The sequence below is a fragment of the Dendrobium catenatum genome, unplaced genomic scaffold (assembly GCF_001605985.2).
Source record: "Dendrobium catenatum unplaced genomic scaffold, ASM160598v2 fragScaff_scaffold_273, whole genome shotgun sequence".
Classification (NCBI taxonomy): domain Eukaryota; kingdom Viridiplantae; phylum Streptophyta; class Magnoliopsida; order Asparagales; family Orchidaceae; genus Dendrobium; species Dendrobium catenatum.
In genome coordinates this window covers 8,248-20,997 of record NW_021318735.1, presented here as the reverse complement: position 1 = coordinate 20,997, position 12,750 = coordinate 8,248, and the positions used below count along the sequence as shown (strand labels likewise).

The following is a 12,750-nucleotide window of genomic DNA, read 5'->3' as shown; positions in this document are numbered from 1 at the left end:
AAGCTCAATTCTCACTTATTTTGTCATCACCAACATTAACATCAACTTTTGACTCTTTATACAAACACCAAGATTTATATTAAACTTCTTGATCTTTGATATCATCTCCTTTAAAAAACAACCAAATAAACAAAAAATAATCTCTTGAAGATAAATCTCATACACAAGACTATTCCAACTTATAAATAAAAATTTACCATATATAACATTTTATTATATTATATCAACCCATTGTTCAATCGCAGGAAACGACAACATTTGTTACAAAAAACAAACAGAGCATAATCATTTCAACAGAGTTAAACCACACGATTTTTCATTTTTTTCAAATTTTCTTATGCAAAAACTACGATGTCATTTACAGCTCTATTTTATTTAGATATGCTAGATCTCCATATAATATTAAATATTAAAATCTCTCTGCTATCATAATTTTTTTTAGTACACAAAGGCCAAAAAATCATAATTAAGAGTATCAGTTCAAGTTCAGGTCCAACAAAAAAAAAAGACCTCATACATAAAAAATACTCAAATCATTATAGATTAATATCATTCCATTTCGAAATTTCAAATATATCAAATTTGCATTCAAATATACAAATTCATAATAAAATTCCAACCAATATTTTTTCATTCCAATCAAATTTTCTTTGATTTGGTCATAGCCACTTAAAAAAAAAGGAATTTACTACTTCAACACTTTTAAATGAAAATAACTTTATATACAATATAAATTTTGTTTGAAACTTCCAAAAAAAACATACTCAAATAGCCATATTCTCACCAAAAGAGCTATCCATTGGCACTTCCAAAAGAAAAACCGAATCTCTATCAGCAAAAAAGTATTGCAAACAATTCCCAGTTGAGATCACTAAGCCAATAAAAATCATCTTCAATTATACAGACTAACCTCAAAAATCTACCAAAACAAAAGAATATATATATAGTGGACATGTAGCTCTAAACAATATAGTATAGTGGACATGTAGCTCTACAGAGTAAAACTGAACTAGTATCAGAAGAGGGGAATAAAAGGCTTAATGTAAAGGCTGATACATTAAAGCGTCTTGCTTGATAGAATAGTTGCTGTTCATCTGGATTTTGTGAAATCAAAAAAGTTGGGAGACTGATTAACTTCAATGTCAAGTTATGATCTGAAGTATATGCTCATAAGATATCTTGTAGGATTGAAGCCGGTCAGGATCACTACATCAACAAATCAGAAATATATTATCTCGCCTGCAACTTTACAAGTCGAATCAAGATGGAGTTTAGGATGCTTTTAAGGCAGCCATAGCTTATTCGCTTATTGTGGAAAAAATGGATTTATTGAAAGTGGTTATGGGTAGTATAAATATTTTTTTAATATGGCAATAATTTTCTTATAGCTATTAAATGCTGAGATCTAATTGTAAAATTTAATTTTGACCATTAATTTTTTTTTAAATAGAGGCCAAATAAAATATCATAACAATCTAAAAAAATAACATGGTAAAGAAATTGCCCCAAACAGTCCTTTTACCAAAAACATATACTTACAAAGAGGGGATAGAATGATGACAAGACCAATTGGATACAAGAAGAAAGTTGTTCTATCCAGAAATGGCAGTACTGCATAGTCAGCACAAAATAAGTCAAGTACAGAAGATATATATATATATATATATAATATATATATATATATATATATATATATTGAGAGAGAGAGAGAGAGAGAGAGAGAGAATACCATCATATCCTAAAAAGTTAAGATAGTTGTAGTAAGAAATAGCCACCATAAAAAGCAGATTTGATAGCAGAACTGGGAAAAAACCATGGGCGACTAATAGAGGAGAAACGAAGTAATGAACCACTGACATAAATAGGAGGTTGCCGTCAAAAAACAAATTCAAATAACAATGTTAAAATTAGTTCTAAAGTGTTTAGATTATTACCATAGAGCAAAATGAATGCTGGAAAGAAAGAGTTGCAATGCACATCAAGTGCATATAGCCTGAAACAAGCAAAAATAAAATAAAATATCAAGCAAGCTACGTTCACTGATTATATTGTGGTAAACATTAAATAGTTCAATATGAAAGGGTAGGAAATTAAATTTTTAGTTGCAGTGAATGGAGGAGGGTGTAATACAACAGGCATGAAACTTACAGATACGATTCTTTTTTTTTTTTTTTTGCATGAAAAAAACAAGTCCAACCTTATTAATTAAAAGAAGGGTATATGGCCAGTTACAAATTAAGCCAAGTCTGATTATAAATAAAATCTCAAGCAGAGAAGTCTAATCATAGATTAAGACTTCGTTTGGGACAGCTTCTTTACTGTTTCTTAAAGCAGAATTCTAGTTCAAAAATTTTAATTATTGTACTATAAAGCTGCTTTAAAAAACAGTAAGAAAATCGTCCCAAACGAAGCCTAAATCTTATGCAGGAAGTTAGTGAATATTTAATTTAAAGATAAGGTATCCAGTATGACAACAGTAGTGGCACATAAATGGGGATATATGGCAAACAAAGATAAATTTACCCAGGGAATAGAAGCAACAATGATATTAAAAATGAATTTCAAAAGACAAGGACAACAACAATAATGTGTGCTAGAACATAAAATAAGAGCTTATGGCTCACCCTTAGGGTGAAAATGATCAACCTAGGATATGAACATCAAATGTAACGTTAGTGGAATTGGTCAATAAAGCAATAGCAAAGATATTTAAAAGATAGATTTCCTAAAATAATAAATAGGCTAAATATGCCATATGGATCTGATGGGCAAAACATTACTATTAAACAAATATAGTGTGGCCAAAATAGTAAAGATGAATCTTTGCTAAAATAAAGAAGGAAAGACAGAATTTCATACTTACGGGATAATCTGGGAAGCACTTATTTAAGATAAGATAGTTCAAAATAGACTAAAGTGATTTTAACATTATCACAAAGAGCAAAAGATGGATAGGTCTCTCATGTCACTATCCTTTTGTCAACACTTCTCATTTTCTCTCCTATGAGTGTATTCATTTTTCCTATGGCTACTCTGTGCAAACATTTACAGAGGCTGCTCATCTCCCGGAGTCATGCGTGTTAATTGAACTGGTCAAAATTATATGAAATGACTTTTGACAACAAAACAAATTCAAATGTAGAACCCGCTCAGTCCCTCTTGAATGGTAAGGTTAAGCATTCCATTAGGAAGCCCATTGTGCTATATTCATTCTTATTTAGCCCTTGAAAAATGATACAAGGCCAACCATGTTATGTGTTATATTGATTGATAGTTCACAATAATACAAAGTCGGTATAAATAAACTTAGGTTTTTTTCTTTTTCTTGGGAAGCATGAATGAAAAATGGAGCTCAGCAGACTTAAAGGATAAGATGTAAAAGTGAGCGTGTTCAGGAAGTGTGGAAGCATCACCTCTTGAGGAAACGGGATTGAAGTTAGTAAACAAAGGAAAAAAAAAAAAAGTAGAGGAAGCAACAGTGTGACATGATCAAATTAATGCATAGGACTAGGGCTGTCAGATAAAGGTGGAAGAACAAAATAAATTGATTGTTTTTCATCGGAAAAGATTTAGGTGTTGGTAGAAACAAACCACATTTTCAAGATGATGACGATGAAAAAATATCAACAATGATCAAGTTCCCATGGCATGATTAATGGTGAGTGAGCTCGTAGTATATAGATGAATGAGGCATTAAGTCATAGCACTGACGAAGCAAAAATATCTTTCGACTGTAAGTCTTCTTTTATAGTCGTATAACAAGCAAAAATGGTTTAAATTATGATTTTCTACATTATTTGAAGTTTGTGTACTTATTTAATGTAGCCACATTGATGTGAAACAATCCCATGCGAAAATGATTTGCTCAACGAAGTTTGCACGCTTAGGTCTAGAGGCAATAATAAGTAAAATCTTATGCGGAATTGAACGATAAGATAAAAATTAAGTGGTACTTAGCTTAGGTTAAACACATGCGAGAGGTTGAGATCATTAAATAGTTAACTAAGTCTTACTTTGCATACATGAGTGGTTTCAACGAGAAATTCCAATACTAACAATAAGATTAGTTGCTATGAGAAGATCAAACCAAGAGCTCCACCAAGGGGCTGTTGGGTATTGCTTTGAGCCTCTCCTAGGCTTTCCTCACTTGAGAACTCACAAAGAGATCCAAAACCAAAATTTTCCATTAACCATCATCATCCTCAATACAAGAAAGCTAGCCTATAAATAGGCCTCATGAAAAGAAAAATAACAAAGACTAAAATGCCCTTCGGGCTACAACACTACACGACCACCCATAAGGGTAAAAAGGGAAAAACAACAATATAAAATAAACTAGTACAAAACATATAAATAAATAACTAAAAAAAATCGTAGCCGTTGATCTCCAATGTCCTCATCACACATCTTATTTATTTCTAAGCATTAATGTGTTTTTACTCATTTTTTCACATCATTTCTGAGAATGTTTTGTCAAAAATTAGTAGCCAAAGGTAAAAAATATTTTGTTGATGATATAGGATCCACAGTGGGGATTCAAGAAAACTCAGATTTGATTCATTTCAAAATATTATCAACATTATCAAAAGCACCAGTGAACCTCAGTACAATATGGCAGCCCCCAAGACACCAGGCAACAACATAAACATTCACGCATTAGAGTGGCGCTATTAAAAAAAAGGCTATCACTTATAAATTGATTTAATTGAGGAATACTTTTGAGAAGTACAAAAGAATAATAATCTTATGCCAATCAATAATGAATTTTTCAACTTACATTGCATTCCATGTACAAAAATTTTTTTCTGAGAAAATTATCTTAAATAAATATAATTAAACTAGTTAAGTTTGTAACATGTATAGACTAATTTAATCTTCACTAAAACTATTTCATCTTCTTCATCATCGTGTTCTCTAGACTCTCATAGGATTTGTGGCCTTCATCTCTTCATTTTTTTTTTTTTGGACCCACCAACTTCATCTTCAAAATTTACTATAGATCTTGAAGTTCTTATACCCATATTTGATCAACTTGTTCCTATTAGTACACACGACTTTCCAACTCTTGATGCCTTTTTCACATCATTTGATGTCAAATTTTCACATACAAAATTGATGCATCTTTGGCATATAAAGTATTAGCACCTATCTCTCAAATCAAGCAAATCATTCTTCAATGTCTGGCACCTAATGGAAAAAAGATCAGCTAGGCATGTCTGTCTCTCTTGGGAGTACTAAGAGATGTTTATAGTGTCCCCTAAGATAGCCTGAGTGTCCAACTGCCTCTAATAGCAATGCATCTTATTAGGGGTAATTAAAGAGTATATCAAAAGTTAAGCCTGCCTATTCATACGTTATATAAGTGCTTCTCCTGAACCAAGAATACTTGACCTTATGAACTTGGAATACGAAAGTGAGAATAGCCTCCTAAACATCAAGAAGTCAAGCTTGATTGATGCCAGACTTGGAATCATCATAAGAGGAGGTAATTTTTTTCATGTGTTTCATAGCACTTAGTAATTGACTTTTCGACCAAAAACACCCTTTCAGATGATATAATCCTAAAGTGAATATTGAAATGATAGAATACACCTTGGACAAACAAATATATGAAAAAAAAAATATTATAGGAAAAAAAATTATTGAGAACATTTAATCATGAAAATGTACAACATTTATGAAAGTGAGGCGAATTATTATCAAGAAATAAGACATACGAAATTACTATATTCCTTACTATATGAAATGGATGTCTTCCTAACGCATTTTAAATTTCCTTTTCAGAATATCAATTAGATTTTGGACTTCAATTCCATCCGTTAAAGATGGATAACAAACCAAGCAACATTTCAAAAAGAGACAGAGAAAACCAAAAAAAAAAAAGGATAAACAGGAGAGCTTAATTATTACTTTAGCAAAGAAGCAAGCTCAATGCATTGAGGATCTCACAAATGCAGGAAGAAATTGATGGATTCAAGCGTATCTCTGCATTGCAAAGAGCCTACTCATGTAATTCAATCCCATGACCTTCATATCACAATAGAAATAATTAACCATAGGTCCAAGCCCAACTATTATTTGCAGCATAATTTTAATAGCCATAGTATCAGAATAGCTATATGTATCAAAACCTATCAGCAAAAATAACAAGCGAATCAAATTCAAGAAGACAAAAGAAGCATATTCTATAGTTACCATTCAACACGTTGCTCAACTACGTGACTGTTAGGAGACTCTTCCCGCAGATAAGCATTTGTGAGAAACCTAGATGGTAAAGAGGAAAATTCAGCAATGATCTACACAATTACTTAAATTCTTTTTGGATACGGAGGGAAAGTAATTTAAACTTACTATCTTAAGCAACAAAATCGAAGTTTAAGGAAAACGTTTAAAAGAAGTGCATGTTAAAAGGATTAGCAATCATCAAAAGAGAAGCATGAAAAACAATAACATGCAAGTGAAGACATTTATAGTTTTTTGCAGTAATAGAGGAAAATTTTCTTGTCCTAGCGTTTCATAAAAGTTCACATATAGATAAAAGGAGGTTGAAGCTCACAAGAGACACAAGAGTTTTTATGTGTAAAATCTAAGAGGCTAGGCTAGCTTGAATAGTCCATTATACAAGTTTATGTTAACAAAATGTTTCTCTTCCCCTCAACTATAGAATGTTGGATTGCAAAATCTAGATTACCATATTGATCTCCTATGACAGTAGTTGAAGATATTAGAAAAATAATAAGTGATGGGAATATATGTCACTAGATGGTCAGCAAAGGAAACCAAGTGGCAATGAACATCAACATTGGTTGATGGTTGAAGACAAATGTCGATATCAATTGATGGTCGATAGAGGCCTTCGGGTGATGGTGTACACAGGTGATTGTCAGGATTGGTCGATGATGGGTAATGTTGATCGATAAAAAGAGCTTTAGGATTCTTCAAATTTGAGGATTCTCCCCATCAAGTCTCCCCGCCAAGTTTGGAATGAAGCTATTTATAAATATTATGTTGGGGTGTTTGGGTTATTTTTGCCAAAATCCTAAATACTTTATAAAATAGTCTAGAATAATCCTCCTTGAATAATTGATATTTTTTAATTATTTAATTGCCTTAGTGACATCAAAATTAAACAATTTTAAGCATGTTTGATTCATCTCGTCTAGATGCAAATTTTGATTATTATATTTACTAAAGATGAAGTTAGGGTGATCCCAATATTCATCACAAAAGTTTCTAGTTGAAAATATAGTGCTTTGAGATCTAAAGTCTAAAGTTATGCAAAGATTCATATTGATCAAATGAGTTTTTAGGAGATATATCAGTTGTCCATTATTTTCAATTTGGACCAAAAATAATTTCGATAATGAAAATTTTGAGATATAAATTAAAATTTCAAACAAAATTGCAAGGCATGGCAATCCTTGGACGACAATGTGGACCTCTCCTCATGGTCGCGAATCACATAATTTCTCCCGATTTTAATTTTAACATTAAGAGAAGCTTGCACATCATGCAAATAAAAAATTGTTAAAAAGATATGCCCAAAACTCTCTAAATGGCTCAAAATTATATTTAGAGGATTCATTGGGCTCCAAAAATATTAAAATTGAATCTAGAACATTGAAGAATGATATTGACCATCCAAAAGTATCTAAAGAGGTCAGTTCAAGCTCAAAAAATTATCCAAAGCTTGCACAGGCCATACCAGCAAATTGTGTGCCTACAAGAGGTGTTTTACTTTTTGAATTAAATGATTATTATTTTTAAAAAATAGTAAGTTTTGAATCAACAACTCAACAAATCTAAACTTCTTCCAAAAAAATAAAATAAAATAAAATATAAAAATACTCCTCTCGTATTTCCTTCTTCCCTACTATAAATACCCCCTTAGGAGTTCATGAAAAATAATGTCTTTCCTCTTCAAGCTCTAGTTCTTCGTATAAAAATGCCATAAATTATCCTGCAAGAGGTATAACTTTAAGTGGCAGCTTAGGCTAGGCATTTCTACTTCAAGACTCTAGTCTTCCTCTACAAAGAGATCGACCATCCAAATTGCACAAACCTAAACCGAGGTGGAAAGGCTTTTTGCTCCATTTTGGGACTCTGATTTTCTTCCCAAGAGGAATTAATCATCGTTAATATTTGGCGTAACCCACAAGAGGGATGGAAACTGATGCAATAGCATGTCATTGTGGGCTCCGAAAATTCACGCCTCGACCTCTCTGATCTCTTTCACGGAGAGTTTTAACAAATAGATATTCCAAGCGTATAAATGTGAGTGGCAGCTTAGGCTAGGCATTTCTACTTTGAGGATCTAGTCTTCAAAGTAGCTACACAAACCTAAACTTTGCTCCATTTTGGGACTCTGATTTTCTTCTTAAGAGGAATTAGTCATCCCCAATTTTTGGCATGGCATGTCATTATGGGCTCCAAAAATTCACACCTTAACCTCTTCGTTCTTTTCTTCACAGAGAATTTTAACAAATGAATTTCCATGATAAATTTTCATAACGCAGATTAGATCTAAAGATAAGATACTATTCAAAAATTTTACCCTCATTTCACGAAGACTTTATTATTTGATTCCCGGATTTTCAAAGGCGCATGACATTATGGTTAATTATCCCTCCCATTAAAAAGAGAACAATTTTGATTAAGGCTAGCAGTTAGATAGGTACTAAATACCCGACATATAGTAGCAACAGTTTTAGGGTTTGGATTCAAATTTTTAGGGTTTGAAATTAACCACCATATACTTAGCAAATGATTGAGAAATGATGGCAAACCTAATCAAGATTCCATGATTCCATCATCACAAATTATCGTGATCCCAAGTTTACTTAGTAAACGAAAGTGGTCCCAACATGACCAAAGAATCCTTACCGATAGTTATGAGTTGTTTTGTCCAAAAGTACCATATAGACCTAGAGTGAATGTTTATCTAAAAGGATAAATTCAAGCAAACTTAGTTAATGGAGGGGGCAAGGTGCCCTATCAAGTACATATTATGATTTATTACTCAAAAAGTTTTGAGCCATTGGATGACCATGACCATAACTGTAATTTAGTGGTAAAACCACCGATCAGAGGGCCTTAGTCATAACTATTTATCTTTGGTGCCATTTGGTAGCCTAATCATCTAATAGAGGACATGTGTTGCATCTTTAATAGCAGGAGACTATTTAAGAATGAATCTTAGTGATATTCTCGACTAAAAAATCGTATTTTGTGAGTTGATATTATTCTTAAATTTATCATCTTCAACAAACTATTGTAGAGGGTGGATAAATTTTGTTTAAAGTTTCAGGTGACTAATTTCACTTTAAGCATTTAAACTTTACATAGATTTTGAATTTTTTTAATCAAAATTTAGGCCTCGAATGAGTGACCTTAGAGTTTGAGCATATTTTTGAAAATTAAGTATTCCCCTCTTATTGAGATTTTCTATAATCGAGGTACTTGAGCTTTTTTTTTATCATTTGAACTATCAACTCTATTCATCTGCTAACAGAGGATCGGGTTCAATATGAATTATTTATTTTAACATGTACAGTATTCTCTGACCTTAAATTAAGGGGTTTAACATATAGATTAGAACACATGCAAATGTATTTAATTTAATGAAAAGGGACTTTATTTTGACTTGTTTTTAACCCAACACAATATATAAGATGTTATATCAAGCATTTATTACACTCGTCAAAGCCCATGGGTTATTTATTTTCTCATGTAATTTTTAGTGTTCTTGTCATATACATGCACAATTTTCAATGCATCTGCCTAATGCATGTACACAATACATGTGCACTAGATCATTTGCATATTTCTTAAGGTATTTTAGTGGAGTTTGGATACTACCTCGTGATATATTCACATGACTTAAAAATATCTTGATTTGATTCTTTTATTCATCTTCACAATCCTTGCATAAATTTTAAGGCGCTGTGCATTATAATTTAAAATTTGACTCATAAAATTCATACAGTGGCAAAGTTATGTAAAATTTAATTTTTTGCATTTTTATTTTTTACAATTTTAAGAATTTTTAATGATCGACATTTATCCCTTACACAAAAAAGAGTTATTGAACTGATGATGACGAAAGAGCAAACGGGATGAATACATGAAACTTTTCACATTCGTATTATTGGGTCCTTTAAATATTATTTTATTAAGTGTTGTGGGCTCCACTAGAGGGTTCTTCATCCCTATAAATATGGGAGGAAGTGGACGCTCATTTCACTCATCCCAAGGGTTCACTTGAGTTCTAATTGTTGTTGCAAATCTTAGCTTTTTTAATAAGGTTCTTTATGGCTTGTGGTGAAGTTACAAATTTAAGTCCCTATAAGTCCCATGTTTTTGTATTTAGTGTTCACATTTTGTTCAAGTTTGCATATTCATCATTTAGATTGGTTGCATTTTGTTAGTTTTAGATTCCCTGATAATGCAATTTTTTAAGGATAAATTCATTCAAAATGCTAGAAGCCTCCTGGCATCTCTCATGTGTAGGTGGAATTGACGGGGATGTAGGCTTGCTCGTCGCACCAAGAAATGCGTGTATGGTCGGTGTCTTGGGACACCATAGTCGGGACTAAAAAAACTCTACACGTAAAGAAAAACATACAAGGGATACCTGCACAAGAAAATGCATCAAGTAAAATACTGATAGGAAATAATTGCAGAAATCAATTCCCCCTTTGCTGAAATTGAATTTCAACACCCCAAACCCAATCTCCAAGACGAATTTAAGAGAAATAACAAAAGAAAACTTTTTGCAATTGATGAAATAGAGAAGAAAACCACAACATAGAATGGATCATCAATTGGAGAGGAAGATCCGGCTCTCCCAATTCTCTAGTCGACGACTAGAGCCCAAAACTACCTAAGAATACTTCAAATTTCAGCAAATACCCCGTAAAACCTAAACCTAAACAATATATCTAAAGCATATAAAATATATTTAATGCCAAAACAATCCTCTTAATTTAAATTTTAGTCCCAATCCCCTCTTTAATTTCCTCTTAATTGCTCGCCTTAATTGATGATGGATTGTTGGGCCCCACCTAAATTAAACAGACGGAAGCCTGTTCCCCTAAATAGGCGGAAGCTTGTTCCGCTTTACAAGCGGACACTTATTCTACCTCACAGGTGGACACCTGTTCCACCTCACAGGAGGAAGCCTGTCAAACAAACACCTTATCACATCACATACATCATTGATGAGATTCCTTCTACCACTCTAAAAAAAATGTGTACGAAGCACCACTCATAGCATCGAAATGCATCACTAACGGGATCCACACGCTGTGCCATGAATGCCTCCAATGAGCTTCCTCCCGCATGTTAAGAAAAGCATATATAAGGTTCCACTCACTGCATCGAATGCTTCGCTTTCAGGGTCCACAAAGAAAATGAGAGGCGCAACGACAAGGCTACAAAATTTTAAGCAAACACACAATATATATGTGTGTGTGTAATTTCTTCTTCTTCTTTTTTTTATTCTCTTTTTTTTTTAAGGGCAATAGATGGTCATCCTTAGGAGGTCAACACACAAGTCGGAGCGGCGCAAATGATGGTGGGTAGGAGTGGCACTGGCGGCTAAGAGGCGACCGACTAGGCACACGGTAGTTGGGAGTTGGATGGGCATCGTGGAGTGCATTCGCTCTTCGCTTAAATCATTTATTATTGTTATAATTATTATATATTTAATGAAATATTAAAACTTTGGTTTTAAACTTAAATTTTTATTTTTTTATTAAAATAGTGAATAGATGTTTTGCTTTAAAATGCGAATTAATTCATTCACCGGAATTTTTGCCGCTTGTGTGTCGCACACCCTTGTTTCGCACGCAGGGTGAATTTTTTGTTACATTTCTTGTATGGGCACCCTTGCCTATTTAACACTGTCGTTGCTAGGTCCCAAGTCCTGGATGAGAAAAGTGAAAGGTTGCGTTAGGTAGTCGACAACCAGCGTAAAATTTATCGAATAATAATTATATGAATCCTTTAAGAAATTATGTTAATGCTAGGGGGTCCCTTGGAAGCGACGCGCAGTATGGCCTGAATATAGCGACAAGTGTGCAAGGGTCACTGCACCGGTGCCCAGGTGCGGTGTTAAATAGACAAGGGTTCCCACATCAAGGATGGATGTGGGAAAAGAAGCTAGTCTATGAAACTAAAATTAGGATAGGAACTTGGAATATAGGTTCTCTTACAGGAAAATTAATGGAATTAACATATATTATGATTCATAAGAAGATAAATATTTTGTGCATTTAAGAAAGTAAATGGGTTGGAGAGAAGGCTAAGGAGATTGATAGTTTAGGATTTAAACTTTGATATTCGGGTAGGAGTCATACTAGAAATGGTGTATGTGTGATTATAGATAAGAGTTAGAATGATAGTTTTATAAAAATTAATAAAATAGGAGATAGAATTATAGCTTTAAATATTGTTGTTGATGCTAAGATTGTTAATATTATAATGCTTATGCTCCTCAAGTAGGTTTGGATATGAGTTCAAAATTAAATTTTTTAAATGACCTAAAAGAATTAATACAAAAGATATCTTTTGAAGAAAAAAATTATTGGAGGAGATTTAAATGGTTGTGGGCTCCAAAAATTCTGCCCCGACCTCCGTACCGATGTTTGCTTTTCTTCGGCGAGTGAGTTTTAATGGAATAAGTTTCGGGGTAAATTTTGGAAGGCAGATGAGTTTGTAGATAAGACACTGCCCAGAGATTTCGCCCTC

At 32.9% G+C, this 12,750-nt stretch overlaps 1 protein-coding gene across 1 annotated transcript; it reads right to left on the bottom strand.

Annotated features, from left to right (window-relative positions):
• Positions 1-843: 843 nt before the first annotated feature.
• On the bottom strand, positions 844-11,313 carry LOC110113813 (protein unc-50 homolog). Its single transcript, XM_020846512.2, has 7 exons — positions 11,264-11,313; positions 11,142-11,180; positions 6,196-6,264; positions 1,935-1,993; positions 1,730-1,852; positions 1,540-1,611; positions 844-1,206 (listed from the first exon to the last, which is right to left on the bottom strand). Exons 1-7 carry the CDS (start codon positions 11,311-11,313, stop codon positions 1,148-1,150), a joined length of 471 nt encoding a protein of 156 aa, XP_020702171.1. The 3' UTR covers positions 844-1,147.
• Positions 11,314-12,750: the final 1,437 nt, after the last annotated feature.